The sequence below is a fragment of the Aquarana catesbeiana genome, linkage group LG04 (assembly GCF_042186555.1).
Source record: "Aquarana catesbeiana isolate 2022-GZ linkage group LG04, ASM4218655v1, whole genome shotgun sequence".
NCBI lineage: Eukaryota > Metazoa > Chordata > Amphibia > Anura > Ranidae > Aquarana > Aquarana catesbeiana.
The window spans coordinates 56,685,039-56,708,167 of NC_133327.1; the positions used below are offsets into that span (position 1 = coordinate 56,685,039).

General features: G+C 43.5%; 1 protein-coding gene across 1 annotated transcript in view; it reads left to right on the forward strand.

Moving 5' to 3' along the window:
• LOC141141157 (uncharacterized) overlaps positions 1-23,129 on the forward strand; it is a 156,543-nt gene that overhangs the window by 50,221 nt on the left and 83,193 nt on the right. Inside the window, exons 10-13 of the mRNA XM_073628860.1 lie at positions 762-946; positions 10,380-10,521; positions 17,690-17,875; positions 19,307-19,423. Coding sequence (XP_073484961.1) covers positions 762-946; positions 10,380-10,521; positions 17,690-17,875; positions 19,307-19,423 — 630 coding nt within the window. The remainder of the gene's footprint in view (positions 1-761; positions 947-10,379; positions 10,522-17,689; positions 17,876-19,306; positions 19,424-23,129) is intronic.

Below are 23,129 nucleotides of genomic sequence, written 5' to 3' on the forward strand. Positions count from 1 at the left end.
TTGGTTTGCGCAAAAGTTATAGCGTCTACAAAATAGGGGATAGATTTATGGCATTTTTATTATTATTTTTTTTTACCAGTAATGGCAGCAATTTGCGATTTTTATAAGGACTGTGATATTGCGGTGGACAAATTGGACACTTTTGACACATTTTTGGGACCATTGACAATTATACAGTGATCAGTGCTATAAAAATGCACTGATTACTGTATAAATGTCACTGGCAGGGAAGGGGTTAACACTAGGGGGAGATCCAGGGGGTTAACTCTGTTCCCTAGGTGTGTTCTAACTGTAGGGGGGATGGGACTTTCTAGGGGGAGAGAGAGAGAGATCGGTGTTCATACATAGTATAAACACACAATCTGTCTCTACTCCCCTGAAAGAACTGGGATCCGTGTGTTTACACACATAGATCCCGGTTCTCGCTGTGTCACAAGCGATCGCGGGAGCCCAGCGCCGGGCGCACGCGTGCTGCCGCTAGTGGCCAAAAGGTGGAGCAGCGTAAGATAACATTGTTTCGCCCAGCTGTGCCATTCTGCCACAATAAAACTGCAGCGGATGGTCAGCAAGCAGGTAAAGTTAAACCACAGGAGACAGGGGGATCCATTTATAGTGAATAACTACTGTATATCCATCAAAATGCTCCTGAAATGGCTTTGTTATTGTTTAACTAATAAAAAGCTTGGTAATGACAGGATATATCTTAAGAGAAAATAAAAAAAACCCTGAAGTAAGCCAGTATGCCTCTCTTTCAATACTAGAAAATGTTCAGAAGGAAATTGGAAAAGTCATTGGTTCCGGAGAGCCTCGCCTGATACATCGAAAACAAATGCCGTATACTGATGCAGTTATCCATGAAATCCAAAGGTTTGCCAATATCGTGCCAACAAATGTTCCACATGCCACTACTCAGGATGTGAATTTCAAAGGATTCTTTATACCCAAAGTAAGTATTACATTCTTTCCTTCATTCATTACTAGATTATAAAATATGAAAGGCATTTGTTACCAATTCATGAACAACTCCAAAAACTAGTGTTACCCAAATGGAGAAAAAAAAAACACTGAAAGTTACCTGGTCAAATACCTCTTTGACTATATATATTCCCCTCAGGGATGCACTGACAACTCATGGGACCCCCGGACAAAAGGAGATCACCTGTGTCCCTGCCCACACTCAAGCCACACCCACACAAATTCCCACCTACATATTGCAGCTCAGCTGCATAGAGGGGGCCATTTAAATATCTACCACTGCATGGCCTGCATGGAAGTTCCCAGCTTCTTTCTGTAGAAGCTGCTGGGCACTTTCAGGTTTAAAGGGCACTATGCAGCAGGCATCTTTGATGCAACCAGGGGTGATTTATGAAAGCAGTAGGCCTGTGTGCAAGATCATAATTTGGCCTCAATGCCAGAGGCAGAAGTGCAGCACGCCGCAGCTAAAATTGGGTGTGGTTTTCGAGGGCTATAAGTAGCACTTGGTGGTTACATAGTACAGTAAAGATGCCCAATGACTGAGGGGGGCGTTCAGCTCAGCTCCTTCTTGACAGGGTTAGCACTTTTTTTTTTTTTTTTTTACACTGAAAAACCATGGAAAATCTACTTACTGTACACATTCTTTATTGAGAATTTGAAATATGATAGAAACTCCTATTAGAAACTAAGAGGGGTGGAGGGATAGAGACAGAAGGAGGGAGAGAGGGGGGGGGGAGATAGCAATAGGATGAAGAGAGAGTGATAGAGTAGATGGGAAAGTGGGAGAGAGAATGAGCAAGGGGAGAGAGGAAGGGGCATAGAGATGGGAGGAGAGAAAGGGAGGTGAGAAGGGGCGAGAGAGAGAGAGAGAGAGAGAGAGAGAGAGAGAGAGAGAGGGGATGAGGGGGTAGAGAGAGAGAGAAACTTCTCTTACAATCTGTGATCATTTTCTATAAATGCATACTATTCAGCCTGAACATTCTTCTTTACCTATATCCTTGCCACTCTCCTTTCAGATTCACTTTCCTTCACTTCTGCCTACTGCAATTTTCTTCACTGGCCAATATAGGGAGGAGCCTAGGGGGACACTTCCCAAGTTCTATTTAATTTTAAGTGACAGACAGGAAAAGATGGTGTGGATGCCAAAGATCACAGCGAGGCAGTACCTGGATGCTGAGCACTAGCGATGCTACTGGCACCATGCATTATGCTGTGTCTCGGCCCTGGGAAAAAGAGTTTGATGGCTGGGCATGGTGACCCCCTAGATTCGGCAATGAGTCTCTCATGGAGTCCCCTACTGGCAATGGGCCCTCGGGCACTGCCCGAGAGCCCAAATGTTCAGTCCCCCCTGGTTCCCCTGTTGTACCCCTGTTCCAGTTCTGATACCTGCCTGCTTCTCAACATTTCTTTTTTTTGTTTGCTTGTTTACAATCTTTTATTAAAGAAATAAAGAGGTGGTACAGAAGTATCTTTTCAACTCTATTTATGGCATCAATGCGGAGTTTAACTTGTGACAGAGGTACATATTGAATTTTCCAATGATGTGCAATTACCCACTGGGTGGCAACACAAATCGTATGGATCAGTTTCAATTGTATAGTGGTAACCTCCGGGATTGGAACAAATAATAAACACTGAGATGGGGTAAGGGAAAGTTGAGCATCTGTTATTTTAGAGGCAAATGAATCAAGATTTCTCCAAATTGGAGAAATGTGAGAGCATTCCCAGAAAAGATGGAGAAATGCACCTGGTGGATTGCATCCTCTAAAACACAATGGTGAAACAGCAGGAAAAATGGTGTGGATTTTAACTGGGGTTTGATACCATCTCGTATGAAGTTTCAGCGCTGTTTCTCTAATGTTAAGAGACCTTGTACACTTCTTCAGATTGTCAAGACAGTAATTTCAATTCAGGGTACCCTGCTCCAGTGAGCATTCTAATTCCCACTTGACTCTATAGGGGAGGGGGTCAGAGGAGATCTGACCGTTTAAATGGGTATATATTTCGGAGATGAGACCTTCGCCCCTGGGGTTGTGCAAACAAATCTGTTCATACATAGATGGTTTAGACTGTGTGTCACTTTTAAACTGAGATTTATAGAAATGTTTGATTTGTATGTAATGGAATATTTCCTTGTTTGGAGTAAAGTATGTGACTTGGAGGGTTGGAAAAGAGAAACTCCGAGTTCTGCACCAATCTGTGTAGAAAAATAACATCTGATTTCGTCCACCAGGCAAAATCAGAAATCAGAAAGATTAGTAAGACCCAGAGGGAAAGCTGGATCTCCTAGAAAGGCTGCCTGTGGATGATCTTTGACCACAACAAGCCAGGTAGAAAATAGGGGTGGATTGAGTCAGATTCAAATTTAACCCGGGGAACCTTGGATATGCCAGTGTGCTAATTAGAGTATATGCCACTGTGCTAATTATAGTATATACCACTGTGCTAATTGCTAATGAACCTGGAGGCCAGATAATTATTTATTTTTATAATTATGCCATAAGTTTGGGGTGCCCAGGCCTCCAGCGGTGGTGGAGGAGTATAGCACCTTCTTACTTAACAATTATTTTTATCTGCCTGTTCTGACCTGCTGACTTTTTGACCATGACCTTGGCTGCTGATTTTGTACTGTGCTTTGTTCTTACCTGCTGTCAGCTATTTCAACTGGAGACCTGCAACCTAGGAGCTGTCTACAGCAAAGCCCATCATCCCGTTCAGAACACCAGGGCTTTCAGAGGACTGAGGCACAAGGTCAAAGGAACCAATGCTCACTTGCCATTGTGGCAGTCACCGATCACATGCAAGAACCCCAACCGAGGTTCCAGGCTATTAGATGCTGGAGGCAGCTCCATTGAAATCAATAGAAGACTAACATCTCCTGCAACTAATAATGGCCATTCACATATAATTGCTCATTGAGTGATCACCTGCAAGCAATTGACTCTGGATGCAGACTGAGCCTGTTGTTTCAGGTTCAGAAGACTGATGAAAAGTTGGGTCAAATCTCTGACACCCTCCTGCAACTCAATCAGTTGTTGACCCTCTCCCCTAATCTTTAGCTGCTGGCTCAGGTCTTCATGCCTGACCCTGCAGTGAGCCTGGTATCTGCATCCACACCTTGTTACCGAAGGTTTCATCTCCTGCTCTGTACACTGGGGACCCTCATCTCTGCCAAGGGTTTTTAAATGAGTTCCAAGTACATTTGAATTACTCTCAGGAAACTTTCCTCTACATAATCTCCCTAGTATAGTATCCATAAAAGCATATACCCAGGCCTCCCCACTTCTCGAGACGGATCACCTGCAGCTATATGATTATCAGCTGTTCCTAGAAAATTTCAGAAGGGTTTTGTATTGAACCTGGTTGTGCTTCTTCCTTAGATTTAATATTTCTTCAGTTATATCAGGGATTCCAGGAAGCTGAGTAGTATTCTGTACATTTCTGTACTCTGCTCTTTGTATTGCACTGGAACAACCAAGCATTGGTAACAGTGCTCTGGCAGGGCTTTTCTGTTCACTTTTAGCTGGTCAGAAAATACCTTTTATCTGATCTGGTTTCCTTATGCATCAGGATTGACATTCATTTCTAGATATGATTGTGAAAATGCCCACACTTTCCATGACCAAATTCTAGAACACTCTGCACCCAAACTCCAAAGCCTAGGGTATCTGTGAGAGGAATTGGTAGGTGGCGCAGTTTCTTTTTTGCATATAAAATGCATTTTTGCATCCAGCTCTCATTTCAAGAGAACAGATTCTGGACTCAAGCTTTCTTGGACTCTCGTAGAGAAACATAAAATCTATGTTGTGCCTCTGCCAGTATTCAATATGCCACCATTGCCCCTCACTATGCATCTGGAAGCTCAGTCAATCATGTTCTGTTGGATCTTTCATGCCTATGCAACCATCAGCCCAATATTGACTGGAAATTTGGAGGTATACGGGCCTAGAGGAGGAAGGGGTGTCCTGTTTTCAACAACATCAATTGGCAAGGTCTCTCCATTCTACCCTGTCTGTGTCATTATTTTTGTTTATTTTGGTAGGAAAAAATATGGCCCTTTCCATGTATCTCAGAATTGTTTGTTTGCCTGCAGGTAGCATCCATTTCACTAAATTATATTTGCAGTGGGGGTGTGTCCAAGATGTGCAGACGTGCTGTAGTGGAGCTCCCGTTCCGGACTATAATCCTTATCTAATCCTCGTGTAGAATTACCATATTTTGGCTTACTACCCTGCAGACTGCCTTCTTGAGTACCGGGCAATGAAAAAAGGCAAAAGGGGGAACCAGAGGAAAGGAATATCGGATGCATTGAGTACACCGCTTAAGCCTAGGCCTACTCCCTCCTCGGCCCGCCACATGGAGACTGACTCCCCATCTGATGGCACTATTCATGCCGGCTTGACAGCTTTTGATTCCCTGATTTTGGCCATTTCTACCTGCCAATCTACCCTTATGTTGAAGATTGACCATGTCCAGACGGAGACGGCACTCATTCACCGAGACATGGACAAGTTCAGGGAGCGGGTGACCGAGGTGGGGAGACGAGAGTCCGGGACAGAGGATGTACAGAGCGACCAACATGCAGACCTGCAGATCCTTAAAACCAAGGTTAAACAACTAGAGGCCAGGGCAGAAGACGCCAAAAATCGGAACCACCGCAATAATCTGCGGGTCCTGGGGCTGCCTGAGGGTGCTGAGGGCTCGGACCCCATGGCCGTCATGGAACATTTATGCCGCATACACACGACCAGTTTTGCCGTCGGAATAAACTCCGAAGGTTTCTCCGAAGGAACTCCAAAGGAATTCCATTTAGGCGGTCTTGCCTACACACAGTCAAACCAAAGTCCGACCAAAGTCCGACCATCCAGAACGAGGTGACATACAGCAGGTACGACAGGACTAGAAAAAGGAAGTTTAATAGCCAGTAGCCAATAGCTTCCGTCTCGTACTTGTTTCAGAGCATGCGTCCTTTTTGGTCCGTCGGAACAGCATACAGACGAGCGGTTTTCCCGATAGGATTTGGTACCAATGGAAATATTTAGAACATGTTCCATTTCTAGATCTGTCAGAATTTTTTAAAACAAAAAGTCAGATGAGGCATACACACGATCGGAATAGACGATGAAAAGCTTCCGTCTGACTTTTTCTGTCAGACATTCCGCTCGTGTGTACGCGGCTTTACTCCCCCCCCCCTTGCTCCCAAAGGCAAAATTCTCCTCACATTTCTCAATTGAATGAGCCCATCGCATGCCGGCAACCAGAGGGCCGCAGGGGGCTCTGCCGCGCACGTTCATCTTTAAATTCCTTCACTACAGGGACAGAGATACGGTGCTTCATTTAGCCCGCCTGCAGGGAGAACTAAAATTCGACAATGTCAAACTACTTATTTTTCCAGATTATTCTGTGGAAACGCAGAGGCAGCGTAAGTCCTTTGACCATGTCCGTGCCATGCTGTGGGAGAAGGGGGTTAAATACAGCATGTTTTTCCTCACCAAGCTGTGTGTTCAAGATGGTGACCGTGTGCAGTTCTTCACCACCCCCAGAGAGGCTGCTGCATGGGCTGATACCATACAACATTGATGGTCTCACAGTTTTTCTTCCTGAATGTGCCTTTGTGACTCTCACTGCAGGGCCTATCTGCAATCATGGACCGCATTGACTGTGACTTGTGTGCTGTAGTGCTCCAGTTGCTCTGGACCCCCAGGAGCCCGAACCTGCCATTTGTTGAAGGCGACCAATTTTTGCTGCCGTGAATGCCGCTTGGACCCATGTGTTACGGGATTATGTCCTATGCTCCTGTCCTTTGATGACTGTTACCCACCCTCCACCTGGATGGTATGGTTCCTTGCAGACCGCTTGTGTCCCTACCTTTCTCCTTCCCTGCCTGGTGACTTGGAGATGGGGTGCTAGTGCTACTGTCTGAGGCTCCCATTGACTGTCTTTCCCTGTGAGTGATGTTCCGGGTAACTTACCATGGGCTGTATACCCGAGGATACAAATCTTTCCAAGTGTACATTCCCCTGCACAGTTGCAACCTCTATCCAGGTACGTGAATACAGTGTGGGTGCTTACTCCCATGCTGTGGCCCTGAAGATGTTGGTCCTACATCCTACAAACTGCTTGTTGTTACTTCACATTTACCTTTATTTTGACTGTCCATCTACGTTTTGTGCCTACTTTTGTGATCTACTGGGGGGGTGGGTGGGATGGTTGGTTAAGTTGGGCCACCTTTGCTGGCTCTCAGTTCTATGTGTTATGTTGCATGACAGTAATGTTTTTTGTCACTTTGCCTGTACTGCTATGGATGTCTGGTCCAATGATTCAGTCTATCACTTCTGCATTCCAATACTCCTCACCCCATATTGCCAGTAAATCTCCATGTCTTCCCTTAATGTTCTCTCCTGGAACACATGCGGATTGAGCTTCTCAATCAAAAGATCCTTAGTATTCCAATTCAAAATGCATAATCCTCATGTTTGTGTGCTCAGGAATACGCATCTGGTTGGGGGCAAAACCCTTAGCCCTAAGAAACCATGGGTGAGCCATCACTATCATTCCACCTACTCTTTGCTAGGGGGGTGAGTGTTCTTGTACTTAAGATGCTCCCCTTTAAACTCCTTGATCTGGCATTGGACCCGGAGGGTAGGTATGTGATGATCTATGCACTAATCCAAAATCTATTGTGGGTCATTGTAGGCCTCTATCTGCCACCCCCTGCGTCCCTTAGATTGCTAAATCTGATTATTGCCAAGTTAGCACAATTTCCCTTGGATAATGTGGTGTTAATGAGGGATTTTAACCTTGTCCCCGGACTCTGACATGGACAGATGTGCAGCTGCTGGGGCCACTCGTCAGGGACTGGTGACCTGGGCCAACACATATGGTCTTAATGATGCATGGAGGTGGAAGAACCCCCTGTCTCCAGCCTTCACATGTCACTCTGCGTCCCATAAATCTATTTTGCGCATAGACTTGGCCTATGTGGGGGCGCCTGTCCTTTCCAGGGTCCGTGACATTACCATTCTTCCTAGAGGTATTTCAGACCATGTCCCGCTGCACTTGACCCTGGACCTGTCGGCTGACCCTTCTGACAGTCTCTGGAGGCTTTCCAGGTTCTGGGTCTCGGACACGGAGGTGGAATCCCAGTTTCGGAGTGTACTGGAAACGTACTGGAGGGTTAACCCAGGTTCAGCTGCTGTGACCTCTGTGTGGGATGACTTTAAGGCCTACTCTAGGGGCAGTATCAATCCATTATTGCTAGTGTTGGGAGGGAGCGCAGGGTAGACCTTACCAGAGTGGAAGCTGAGGCGACCAGATAGGAGGCCATATATATCAGAACCCAGGAAACCCAACATTACGCCTGCTTACAATCTCTGACTAAGGAGGCCCTACTTTTACGAACGACCCTGACGCAAAAGAAACTGTGTCATCAATCACAACGCATTTTTGAGCAGGGAGAAAAACTGGGCATCTGGTTGTCCAGGGAACAGACAGAAATGATGACCATTGCACAGATCCTTGGTCCTGATGGGGTCCTCCTCTCTGCTCCTCTGGAAATTAACTGGTGCTTCACTACCTATTACCAACAGTTGTATAGATCCCAAGTGACTTATGACCAAAAAGATCTGACTGACTACTTAGAGCAGTGGTTCTCAACACCCCTAGCGCTGTGACCCCTTGATAAATTTTTTCCAAGTTGTGGGGATCCCTATCAGTAAAATTATTTTCGTAGCGTGGGTTGTCAGCACCCAAGGCAAGACAAGTAATTTGCGCCCCTAACCCACAAACATTTAGCGCTCCCTGAGTCCCTTCCCCTAGTACAGTATTAAAACCCCTTATGCCCTGTACACACGATCGGACATTCCGACAACAAAATCTATTGGATTTTTTCCGACAGATGTTGGCTCAAACTTGTCTTGCATACACACGGTCACACAAAGTTGGTCGGAAATTCTGAATGTCAAGAACGCTGTGACCTACAACACGGACGACCCGAGAAAAATTAAGTTCAATAGCCAGTGCAGCTCTTCTACTTGGTTCTGAGCATGCATAGAACTTTGTGCTTCGGAATTGTCTACACACGATCAGAATTTACGACAACGGATTTTGTTGTCGGAAAATTTTAGATCCAACTCTCAAACTTTGTGTGTCGGAAATTCCGATGGAAAAAGTCCGATGGAGCCTACACACGGTCGGAATTTCCCACAACAAGCTGCGATCACACATTTTCCGTCGGAAAGTCCGATCATGTGTACAGAGCAATATGGTACATTTTAGGATGTACCACTTTCTGTGTTCTCCTTTCTTTCCCTTTTATCTCTCTCTATCCTATTTTCTTGTTTTTCTTTCCCCATCCCTCCCTCTAGCCGTTTTTTTCTTATTCTCTCCCTTTTCCCTTTTGTTCCCGCACCCTCTTTTCCTCTCCCTTCCATGTATTCTCTATTTTTATTCCTTCTCTTATGCCTTGGGGGGTGGGGGGAATGGGAAGAGTGGCAGTGCTGGGGGGAGTTCTGATCAGTCAACTTAGGTGCCCTTGATCAAGGTCATCTGCTGATCTGAGAACTGTAGTGGGGACTTTTAATGGCAACTCTAATCACAGGTAGAGTGACTCACTGTGTCTCCGGCTTCACTGTGTCTCCAGCTCTGTGGTGTCTCGCAGCAGTGACACCTATGCCGAAATCAGGAGATAGGGTCTCCTCCAGCCCCTCCCACTTCACATTCCTCACCAGTTAGCTGACCTCTAGTCTCTGTCCCCAGCCATGCTGTGAACTGAATGAGCGGCTGGGAAGAGGCTGAGTGGGCGGCCGCGGGCTCCAGAAACAGCCCGGCTGGGCTTCTACAGGCTCCATGGCCAGCCTGCTGGGCGGCCGCGAAAATGCTGGGAGAGCGGTGCGGGCTTCAGGAACAGCCCAGGATTTGGTGACCCCTGGCAAAACGTCATTCGACCCCCAGGTTGAGAACCACTGACTTAGAGAATATTGACATCCCAGTCCTTACTCTACATATGCAAATAAACTAGATGCCCCAATTAAGGTAGAAGAGATACAGGTGGGTATCTCCAGAATGATGATTGTGAGCAACATCTTAGTATTGATCCTTTATTATGTTGTTCATTCTGTGTCCATAGTGGGTATATCCGAGACTAGATCTTCTGCATTACAAACAAGTTAAAAAATGTTCCCAGGTCTCCAGATTACTTATAAAAGGGAGAAGTTGGACTGAGGTACTAAATCAATATGTAGATAAAAATAATAAAATATTGAATAGGTAGTCTGTGCTTTCTGCATTTCAGTACTTAAGTTTTAGTTTTGACTAGAGCGCACCTTGACCAGATCAATGAACTTATAACAACTGCTACTTACAGTATGATTCATCTAAAAGTTTCTCCTATCTATTCTTTTCAGGGAACTCAAGTTATTCCTTTACTGTACTCTGTTCTACGAGACAAAGAGCACTTTGAAAAGCCAGAAGAGTTTTACCCTCAGCATTTTCTGGACTCAGAGGGAAACTTTGTTAACAATGAAGCTTTTATACCATTTTCTGCAGGTACGTAAACCAAAGGGGAGAAACTGTATATTGTCACAAATGTGTCAAGGGTCCCCCTATGGCAGTGACCAAAACAGGGACAGACCAAGTCAGCAGTGGGCACTAACCCAAATTACAAATGGGGTCACACTTAGTATTTTATTAATTCCCACTTGGTATATTTACAACTTTTTTGACCAAAGCCTTTAAGTCGGTCTATCCAAAAGTTATATTTACAATGCCTGGAAGGAATGGATATTTCACTAGTAAGATCTCCCTAACATAATTCCCTAGAAACATGGATGTTGCCCTTGGGACTTTGAATGAGGTGTGCACAATTGGCCGATGAAATTGACAAATGTAAATACAGTAAAGTGTTTATTACAGAAATAGTCACACATAAAAAAGTAACATACAAAAGGTAAAGCCGATACAATATTGCACATAGTTAAGAATTGCATCACATATGAGTATACATGACATCTGTAACACCCAACGCGTTTTGCGAGATGTGGTTCGCTCTTCAGGGGTGGATATATGTGTGATATATCTGGAAATTAATAATCAAAAAGTAATGTAACACATGAATAAATGGTAAGAGGGGCCTTACATAAAAAAGGAAAGACCCCATACTCACCAATCGGCAAGGCCTAGGTGCCTGTGGCTTTGTTCACTGAGGATGGCAGAAATATATGCTTGGGAAGGGAGCTGAGGAAGCGACATCATCCAAAAAACCCAGACCAAGGAACAATGGGAAGGCGGACATAGCATGGGTAGAAATAAGTGACCTTGGAGATCCTAAATAATCCAATCAGGTGTCAGCTAAAATGTAATGTGATATGTATATAATCAAACATTGCGAAATTAGCAAAATAGTAACAGATGTCTAGAAATAAAACATTACTGGATATACTGATTACCAACAATACAGACCTGATCATGGATGTGGAAATACGGGGCAATTTAGATAACAGCGATCACAGGTCAATTAGTTTCAGTATAAATCACACAAATAGGAAACATGAAGGGAACACAAAGACACTGAATTTCAAAAGAGCCAACTTCCCTAAACTACAAACCTTGCTAAAAGGCATAAATTGGGATAAAATATTAGGAACAAAGAATACGGAGGAGAGATGGGTTTGCTTTAAGAGCATATTAAATAAGGGCATTAGCCAATGTATCCCATTGGGTAATAAATTTAAAAGAGTGAACAAAAATCCTGGATGGCTTAACTCCAATGTAAAAATGCATATAAAAGCAAAGGAGAAGGCCTTCAAAAAGGTTGAGGGATCATCCTCAGCATTCAGACTTTATAAAGAATGCAACAAGAAATGTAAGGATGCAATTAGGATGGCTAAGATAGAACATGAAAGACACATAGCGGAGGAGAGCAAAAAAAATCCCAAGAAATTCTTTAAGTATGTAAACAGTAAAAAAGGGAGGACAGACCATATTGGCCCCATAAAGAATGAGGAGGGACATCTGATTACAAAGGATGGGGAGATGGGGAAGGTATTGAATTTATTCTTCTCCTCAGTCTTCACGAGTGAATCGGGGGGCTTCAGTAACCAAAACTGCAGTGTTTATCCTCATGACACAACACAGGAAGCACCTCCATGGTTAACAGAGGACAGAATTAAAATTAGACTTGAGAAACTTAACCTTAATAAATCACCGGGACCAGATGGCTTGCATCCGAGGGTACTTAGGGAACTCAGTCAAGTGATTGCCAGACCGTTGTTCCTAATTTTTACAGACAGTCTATTGACTGGAATGGTACCAGCTGATTGGAGAAAAGCCAATGTAGCACCAATATTTAAAAAGGGCCCAAAATACATCCCTGGGAATTACAGACCAGTTAGCCTAACATCAATAGTATGTAAATTCTTGGAGGGGATGATAAGGGACTATATACAAGATTTTAGTAATAAGAACGATATCATTAGCAGTAATCAGCATGGATTCATGAAGAATCGTTCTTGCCAAACCAATCTATTAACCTTCTATGAGGAGGTGAGTTGCCATCTAGATAAAGGAAGGCCCGTAGACGTGGTGTATCTGGATTTTGCAAAAGCATTTGACACAGTTCCCCATAAACGTTTACTGTACAAAATAAGGTCCGTTGGCATGGACCATAGGGTGAGTACATGGATTGAAAACTGGCTACAAGGGCGAGTTCAGAGGGTGGTGATAAATGGGGAGTACTCAGAATGGGCAGGGGTGGGTAGTGGGGTTCCCCAGGGTTCTGTGCTGGGACCAATCCTATTTAATTTGTTTATAAATGACCTGGAGGATGGGATAAACAGTTCAATCTCTGTATTTGCAGATGATACTAAGCTAAGCAGGGCAATAACTTCTCCGCAGGATGTGGAAACCTTGCAAAAAGACCTGAACAAATTAATGGGGTGGGCGACCACATGGCAAATGAGGTTCAATGTAGAAAAATGTAAAATTATGCATTTGGGTGGCAAAAATATGAATGCAATCTATACACTGGGGGGAGAACCTCTGGAGGAATCTAGGATGGAAAAGGACCTGGGGGTCCTAGTAGATGATAGGCTCGGCAATGGCATGCAATGCCAAGCTGCTGCTAATAAAGCAAACAGAATATTGGCATGCATTAAAAGGGGGATCAACGCAAGAGATAAAACGATAATTCTCCCGCTCTACAAGACTCTGGTCCGGCCGCACCTGGAGTATGCTGTCCAGTTCTGGGCACCAGTCCTCAGGAAGGATGTACTGGAAATGGAGCGAGTACAAAGAAGGGCAACAAAGCTAATAAAGGGTCTGGAGGATCTTAGATATGAGGAAAGGTTGCAAGCACTGAACTTATTCTCTCTGGAGAAGAGACGCTTGAGAGGGGATATGATTTCAATTTACAAATACTGTACTGGTGATCCCACAATAGGGATAAAACTTTTTCGCAGAAGAGAGTTTATTAAGACTCGTGGCTACTCATTACAATTAGAAGAAAAGAGGTTTAACCTTAAACTACGCAGAGGGTTCTTTACTGTAAGAGCAGCAAGGATGTGGAATTCCCTTCCACAGGCGGCAGTCTCAGCGGGGAGCATTGATAGCTTCAAGAAACTATTAGATAATCACCTGAATGACCGCAACATACAGGGATATACAATGTAATACTGACACATAATCACACACATAGGTTGGACTTGATGGACTTGTGTCTTTTTTCAACCTCACCTACTATGTAACTATGTAACTATGATGTCAGGGGTTCACTCCAAGTGTAGCGTTTTAACCACTTAAAGACCAGCCTCGTTTTGGAATTTAGGTGTTTCCATGTTTAAAACAGTTGTTTTTGCTAGAAAATTACTTAGAAAAAAAACAATATATAATGTTTGGGGGTTCTAACACCCTAGAGAATAAAATTGTGGTCATTGCAATACTTTTTTTACACCATATTTGCACAGCGGTCTTACAAGCGCACTTTTTTTGGAAAAAAAATCACTTTTTTGAATAAAAAAATAAGACAACAGTAAAGTTAGCCTAATTTTTTTTAATATTGTGAAGGATAATATTACGCTGAATAAATTGAGACCCAACATGTCATGCTTCAACATTGCGCCCGCTCATGGAATGGCGTCAAACTTTTACCCTCAAAAATCTCCATTGGCGATGTTTAAAAAATTCTACAGGTTGCATGTTTTGCGTTACAGAGGAGGTCTAGGGCTAGAATTATTGCTCTCACTCTAACAGTCGCGGCGATACCTCACGTATGCGTTCGCTTCTGCGCGTGAGCTCCTCGGGACGGGGCGTTTTTAAAAAAAAGTTTTTTTTCTTATTTATTTTATTTTATTTTATTTATTTTTACACTGTTTTTTAAAAAAACAATATTTGGGTCACTTTTATTCCTGTTACAAGGAATGTAAACATTCCTTGTAATAGAAAAAAGACAGGTCCTCTTAAATATGAGATCTGGGGTCAAAAAGTCCTCAGATCTCATATTTGGACTTAAATGCAATAAAAAAAAAAAAAAAGTCATTTGAAAAAATGACATTGAAAAAATGTGGTTTTAAGAGGTATGGGCAGAAGTGACGTTATGACGTCGCTTCCGCCCTGCAGTGTCATGGAGACGGGTGGGGGCCATCTTCCCCTCACTCGTCTCCATGCACAGCAAGTGAGAGGACGCGATCGCCTCCACCACTACCGATGGCTCCGGTAAGTGGCGGAGGGCACCGGATCGCGGTAGGAGGGGGGGCCTCTCCTGCCACCGATAAAAGTGATCTTGGGGCGAATCCGCTGCAGAAACCACTTTTATCTTGTAGCCGGCTGAAAACAGGGATACCGGGGTTATGGCAGCTAGCTGTTGCCATAACAACGATATCCGTCCTCAAAAAAGGGACGTACATCGGCATGTGGCAGGGGGCAAGTGGTTAACACCACCACTCGCTTTTATCCGTTTCAGGGCTGGTTTTTGTCCACTTTTATTTAAAAGAAAGTTCAAAACAAACACAGAAGATTCCTTTGCAGGGGTATTCAGTATTTCAGTCCTGCTACCAAAGTAAATGACTTTCAGCCCCCCCGGCTTGTAAACACAGCTCTTCAGCTTAGCCCTTACACTTTAGTGCCTTGGTCTGTCTCCCACAGACCGGACGTTCAGCACCTTCGTGCGTACAGCAAGTAGTCTCGTGCTACACTGGCTCCCACCTCTCTCCTAGGTGAAGCCCTACTGACTACCATGCCCAGACCTCCTGTCTGCAGGGTGGAGTCGTCTTCAACTGGGAGCCTAGAGCCTTGGTCTGGTGAATACTTAAAGCCCAGAACACAGCTGACTCATTAGTGAACTGGCTGTTTATTAGACCTGGATCATGGCAAGGTACTGCCCTGCTACACAGAGTATATGATAGAATGCATAAATGCATGTATAAACCAACCTGTTGTGATGGTAAGACGGATAAGGCCAAAGAAATGTGTGCAATACTGCAAATATGTGAAAAGGGATGTCAACAAAGGCAATCCCTGAAAGGAAAAAGAGAAACGTGAAAAATGTGAATATGAGAAACATAGAAAGTATGACCAAGCATAGAGAAGTGCTCAATGTGGAGGATACAGATGTCTACCTGTGTAGGCTCAATGGCTTGCAGCAGTAGAATGGGCTGTCCCGTGTGAGGTGAAAGAATGAAATGAAAAATCCCAGTCATGTGTGCTCTCCCATTTATAACCCCAGAAGAGCTCCAGTGGACTCCACCCATAGATAATCTATTCAGGTGTCAACTATAGTATAATAGGTGTATGATCAAACATTGCTAAATTAGAAGATGATCAAGGAGTATATAATGGAATGCATGAATGCATGTATAAACCAACCTGTGGCGATGGCAAGGCAGATAATGAAGCCAGGGAAGAGTATGTACAAGACTGCAGATATGTGAAAAGGGATGGCAAAAAAGCAATCCCTAGAAGAAAAGTGAAAATGGTGTTGAGGGCGGAGCCTGCTGGAGCCCCTGCGGGGATATCAATAGGAGAGCACACACGACTGCCATTTTTTATATTTTTATTTATTTTTCATATTTTTATTTTCCTATTTCACTGTTTTACTTCACATGGGACAGCTCATTTTGCTGCTGCAAGCTACTGATCCTACACAGGTACCTTTCACACCAAGCACTCCAATGTACCTGGCTATGTTTCTAATATTCACACTTTTTTCACATTTTTACTTTTCTTCTAGGGATTGCTTTTTTTACATCCCTTTTCACATATCTGCAGTCTTGTACATACTCCTCTCTGGCCTCATTATCTGCCTTGCCATCGCCACAGGTTGGTTTATAAATGCATTCATGCATTCCATTATATATTCCATGATCATTTTGCTAATTTAGCAATGTTTGTTCAAACACCTGTAGCGCCCTGCTCCTGGCAGATGCTATCTGTGTATATTTAAGTTTGCTGTCGTTTAGCTCAGACTAATTATGGTAAATTTACTGGTTTCTGTATCAGTTCAGCTGGGTTGTGTCAGTTTCCACTTGACCATGGGTGTCGTGGCCACCGGTAAGTGTTGGAAATGCAACAGGCTGGATGCATTGGGTACCCATTTTACTCAGAAACAGCCCGGTGGGAGTGGTTCACTCGCTGTGCATTCTGGGTAAGGGTATTTAAGGTACAGGTGCTTTAAATATCCTTGGGGGATCTTTTATCGTTGTCCCTGACCTGAAGGCCTTCCTGGCCCAAGGGGGGCCGGGCCAGCTCTGCTCCCATGGGGCCAGCTGGCCCAAGGTGTTGCTACTACAGAAGTAGGCCCAGGAGCTCTGGGGCCTGCTGATTCAAAGGGTGGTCCTGTGCTGTCTTCCCTGTGGGGAGAAGGCGATCAGTTGGAGGAGACCAGGGGAGGACTTTTCCTGGAGGTGACCGAGCAAAGTATGCTGGTATCTCAGAAGGAGCCTGGAAACTCAATCGAAGGATGCATCCTTGATCACCTGTCTCACAGTATCGCCGGATCGGCTGAAAGAAACTGGTACTGTGCAGCTAAGCTTTAAATCTAACAAAAGTTTGGTTACACTGTCCTGTGGCAGAGGATTGTGTAACGATCACAACGATTATTGTTTCTCGTCAAGTCTATGGCAGAGACTGTGTCCGAGCATTGCACCGGTTGCTAGGTCAGTGAGAGAGACCTATCCGGTGAATGCAATATCCAGTTGAGGAAACCATTTGTCCTCTGGATAGAAGAAATACCCTGATCCGCAATACAAGGTACCTGAATCCCCCTTAACCCTCCATCCCTCTACCTGACATTGAAGAATAAAAGAATTGCAAAGAAAGAAACTAAGTGTTTGGTGCAGACATCATGGAATCTTTTCTCTTTAATGGGACCCCCTGTGACAAACATGGTGTAACGGTGAGGTAACGGTAAACCCAATCTAAACCAGCAGCTCCTTTGGGGGTAAGTGCTACACACCTATTATACTATAGTTGACACCTGAATGGATTATCTATGGGTGGAGTCCATTGGAGCCCTTGTGGGGTTATAAATGGGAGAGCACACATGACTGGGATTTTTCATTTCACTCTTTCACCTCACATGGGACAGCTCATTCTGCTGCTGCAAGCCATTGAGCCTACACAGGTAGACATCTTTATCCTTCACATTGAGCACTTATCTATGCTTAGTCATGCTTTCTATGTTTCTCATATTCACATTTTTTTACATTTCTCTTTTTCCTTTCAGGGATTGCCTTTATTGACATCCCTTTTCACATATTTTCAGCATTGCACACATTTCCTTGGCATTATACGTCTTACCATCGCAACAGGTTGGTTTATACATGCATTTATGCATTCTATCATATACTCTGTTACTATTTTGCTAATTTATCAGTGTTTGATTATATACATATCACATTACATTTTAGCTGATACTGAACGGATTATTTAGGATCTCCAAGGTCACTTATTTCTACCCATGCCATGTCCGCCTTCCCATTGTTCCTTGGTCTGGGTTTTTTGGTTGGTGCCGCTTCCTCAGCTCCCTTCCCAAGCATATATTGCTGCCATCCTCGGTGAACATAGCCACAGACACCTAGGCCTTGCCGATTGGTAAGTATGGGATCTTTCCTTTTTTTCTGTGAGGCCCCTCTTACCATTTATTCACGTGTTGCATTACTTTTTGATTATTAATTTCCAGATATATCCCACATGCATCCACCCCTAAAAAACGAGTCACATCTTGCGAAACGTGTTGAGTGTTATAGATGTCATGTATACTCATGTAGTTTAAATGCAATGCAATCTTTAACTATGTGCAATATTGTATTATATATGTGTGGCTATTTTTGTAATAAATACTTTACTGTATTTACATTTCTCCATTTAATCGGTCAATTGTGCACACCTCATTTAAAGTCCCATGGGCGACATCCATATTTCTATTGTATTATTAAGGATGGAGGTGTGTTACTGGTGACACCAGACCTTTCTTTTATTTAACATGATTCCGTACTGCTCTTCTAAAGGTTTGAGTGATACATTGTCTATGCATGTACTGCACTGATGACACAGGATAGCTGATTTCTATTGCATTGGATTTTCATGTTAATTGCACCTTACTCCTACATTTGCTTGTCTATGGCTAGAATGAAATGAAAGTGATCATTCTAATGCCCCGTACACATGGTCGGATTTTCCGACGGAAAATGTGTGATAGGGCCTTGTTGTCGGAAATTCCGACCGTGTGTAGGCTCCATCACACATTTTCCATCGGATTTTCTGACACACAAAGTTTGAGAGCAGGCTATAAAATTTTCCGACAACAAAATCCGACACACAAAGTGCCATGCATGCTCAGAATAAATAAAGAGATGAAAGCTATTGGCCACTGCCCCGTTTATAGTCCCGACGTACGTGTTTTACGTCACCGCGTTCAGAATGATCGGATTTTCTGACAACTTTGTGTGACGGTATGTATGCAAGACAAGTTTGAGCCAACATCCATCGGAAAAAATCCTAGGATTTTGTTGTCGAAATGTCCGATCAATGTCCGACCGTGTGTACGGGGCATTACAGTTATATGTATTGATTTGTACAAAGTGTTGGAAACTCTTTAACCACAAAGATTTGCGGGGACAGAAAAAGTTCTGTAAATATTGGTTGGGTAAGTATAAAGCCCTCTAAAATGTAAGGCACAAACCCCCACAATGCCCCCTCTTGGCAGAGGTTGAAGAGATGACACATGCAGACCTAGAGGGACACAGAAATGAAAAGTTACCTGCCCTACAGCTGTAAAAAGTCAATATTCTTCTTTTGTCATTAATTGAATAATTATTTTATACTTTATTTCTTTTCCGAGGTAAGAGAAGTTGTGCTGGGGAAACCTTGGCTAAAACGGAACTGTTCCTCTTCTTTACAACACTGTTACAAAACTTCACCTTTCAGGCTCCACCTGTAGCAAAACTGAACCTCGCAGGTGCTGTTGGCTTCACAACCCCTCCACTGAAGCATGAGATCTGTGCAATTCTTCGCAATTAAAGGACTGGGTTTAATCTTTCCGAAAAAGGATCTGTTTTTTGATTTGTAGAATTGTAATTGAAAGCTCCATATATGAAGATCAAAGGCACCTCCAGATGGGTAAACTTTGCATCTTTATAAGTAAAACTGAACAAGAAGAAATAAATGAAATACAAAGGAGAAACATTACATAATATGCTAAAGACTGATAAATATTAATACAGGAATTGGATCATGAATGGAACATAAATATATAAGTTACTGATTGTGAAGATAAGGTCTGACAACCTGAAACCATGTGGAAGGAGTAGGGAAGTCATATTGCAAACAGTGCCACCTTTGTTTCTCCAAAACTCGCTAGTTAATAAAAAACTGTCAGAATTAAATTGTGTGTGCTAGCATTAAGGGAAGGTAATATGATGAACAAAAGAAAAGAACCAGCTTACAGTGGAACTAAACTTATTAATTTAACTAACCAAAACAATTACATTCAAAGTATTCCATGATAACTGGCAAAGTTTCTTGTGATCTCATATGAACTGTCAAGCCATAAAATGGCTGGTGTCATAACTGATCACAGGTGCAGCACCATGGCAACTGAAGATCAAACAGAGGCTAAAATGGTATCTTCCTTGGCTGTAAAATATTTTAGGGTTCAGTTCTACTTTAAGACACATTGACACAAAGTAGGCAATCTAGAATGAAACCAAGCCCATATTACATAATACAGACTGCAATATACATTACATTCATAAAACCTGTAATGTAAAAAAATATAGAAATCAGTCATAGCCAAACATACCTGTATTACAAGATCAAGTAGGCTAATGGACACATTTAATCTTCTAAGTTTTATACACATCTGATTTATATCATATTTGGTCTCTATCAAATTGTAATTTTATTCTGTGCAATAATACGTTGGTTGTTGAATGATAAAACCTCTCAGATGGAACCAATTGAATTTAGAAATGTTGGGATTAAAGGTGAGTCTACTGAGCATCATAAAATAGTCTCCAGTTTCTTCAGCACATCTCCCAGATCCTATTATGGGTTATATAATTTCTGTTAACACCCTCTCCAGGAACAAAAGAAGATGACCGCATTAGCAGCTTTGTAGCTCTCACTTACTATTGGAACTTAGAAGGAATGTTAGGAGACATTTTGAGGGCCAGTGACTCTGATATAGCAAACTGGACTTACTCTGAAAATGGATTGGACTCTGCACATAATTAAAGACTAGACACACTTCGCCTAAGTAAAATTTACTTGTAATCCCTTTTCTTTGAATGTTGCTTATTGTCTATTTTTCAATCTATTTTGAATATTTTCTTGCTGTTTTTCTTTTCATTCAAATATTTTAAAATTGTTAAAGCCTAAGTGCAATGATAAAAATGGAAAAACCAGCACAAGGGACATAACTTACAGTCAGTAAGGTGTGTCCCTTGTGCTACATAGTTACAGTACATAATTAGTCTGGTTGAAAAAAGACACAAGTTTACACAGTTCAACCAATAGAAGGGAAAAATTATACAATTCTATATATACAATCCTAAATATTGTATATACAATCCTATATATTGTATATTGTACAGAGGAAGGCAAAAAAAACCTCCCTGGTCCCCCAAGAGGCAATCGGATGTTGCCTGGATCAACTTTACCTATAAATATTAGTATCCAGCTATATTATGTGTATCTAGGAAAGAATCCTGGCCTTTCTTAAAACAATCTACTGAAATGGCTGGAACCAGCTCTTGAGGGAGTCTATTCCACATTTTCACAGCTCTTATTGTGAAGACGCCTTTCCATGTTTGGAGATTACATTTCTTTTCCTTCCGGATGTATAGCGTGCCCCCTTGTTCTCTGTGATGACCTTAATAACTTAACACCAAGTTTACTATATGGACCACTTACATATTTATACATGTTGATCATATCACCCATTAATCTCTTCTTTTCAAGAGAGAAGAAATTCACTTCAGTTAATTATTCCTCATAGCTGAGCTCCTCCATGCCTCTTATCACTTTCTCCAGTTCCCCATATCCTTTTTAGAAACTGGTGCCCAAAACCAAACTCCATAAGGGGGGAGGCATGGCCAAGCTATGGAGGAGTGAGTACGCATGTCTCCTAAGCTCCGCTCCTTCCGCAGCTTTAATCAGCTTTCGTCTCTTTTTGGCTCCAGTCATGTCTCGGCACAGACAGACTTCCTCACAGCCGCCAAGGACAGATCGGACGAGACAGGGCTCGTTGGCACACTTCTTCCTCAAGACCCGGTGGACCAGGAAGGGAAACTCCAAGATGGCACCAGAGCTGGAGGCCCCACAGCACCACGCGACCCCGCTCCCTAAGCTGGCAGAATCCCTGATCCTATCACCTTGGTTGGTGAGAGACTCTGCCCCCCCGCCTCCCTGGGCTCCACTAACTTACAGGACTGCAACTCAGACCTTGCAGACCTGATAGGAGATGGAAACATTAAATTCCATATCTTGTCATTCCCCACTAGAGAGGACCTGGAGCGTTTCACAGCCAGGATGGAGAAGGCCTTCACTTGCCCAATTGCAAGCAGATACTGCACACTTGGGGGGCAGAGTGGAGACCCTAGAACAATGATTTGAGGAGGCTCTCCCCCATATTCCCCTGCTGTAAGCTAAATGCACTGTGCGGGACCAGCTAATAGATGCCCTATTATGCCAGTTGGATGACTTTAAGAGCAGGCGGGCAAACATTCCCATCCATGGCCTGCCTGAATCTACAGCACCCAAGGACATCATCCCCACCCTGGTTGGCGTCTTTAGGGAAATAATGGAACTACCAGACATTGTCCCCATTGAAATTGATAGGGCCCACAGGGCTCTTAGGCCTCCTTCCCAGGATCCGGATAACCCCAGAGACATTATTTGAAAATTACATAAATATATGGTGAAAGATTGCATTATGCAAAAAATTCGGAAAATAGTAACACTTTGATTTTGATGGGGCAAAGTTGTTCTTCTATCAAGATTTATCCAGACGTACCCTCATGCAATGCAGGTCTTTGCGCCCTCTGCTGGCTGACATGCAAGAGGCAGGCCTCACCTACCATTGGGGCTTCCCCTTCAGCTTGCAAGTGAGGAAGGAAGGCAGACAAGTTACGCTGCATAATAAGGATGACTTGCCACACTTCATCTCTACTTTGGAGCTAGGAAACGTCGCCTTCCCTGACTGGAGAGGTTCTTTGGGGCTTCCTACTCTAGCCCTCCCCCAGCCTTGGTTGCCTGCAAGAGGCAGGGGGTGCTCCAGATGCCGTAAGCGCCAGACCTCTCAGGGTCCCTCTACTCCCAGAGACTGCTGTGACCTCCTCCTTCTATTTGTTGTACCCCATCTATCTAGATGTTCAGTATGGTCTTCACTTCCTTGGACTTGCCGGGGTCAGAAGTCACTAGCCTCGGGGGGGGGGGGGGGTTGGGGGCTGGACCTGGTGACCTTAGTTCATAGTTTGAATTAGCACATTGACTATGTTTCTCCTGTTCCCTATAGTATGGGTTCACCTTCCTGGAACCTGGTGAGAGTTTATGGACATGGACAGTTACCGTCCCCTACTCGTTTCCCCACACAGCTCAGATGCGAGGGGCGGAGCTTGGAAAAGGGGGGTTTCCTTGTTTTCTTTTGTCCTCCCCGTGGTGTT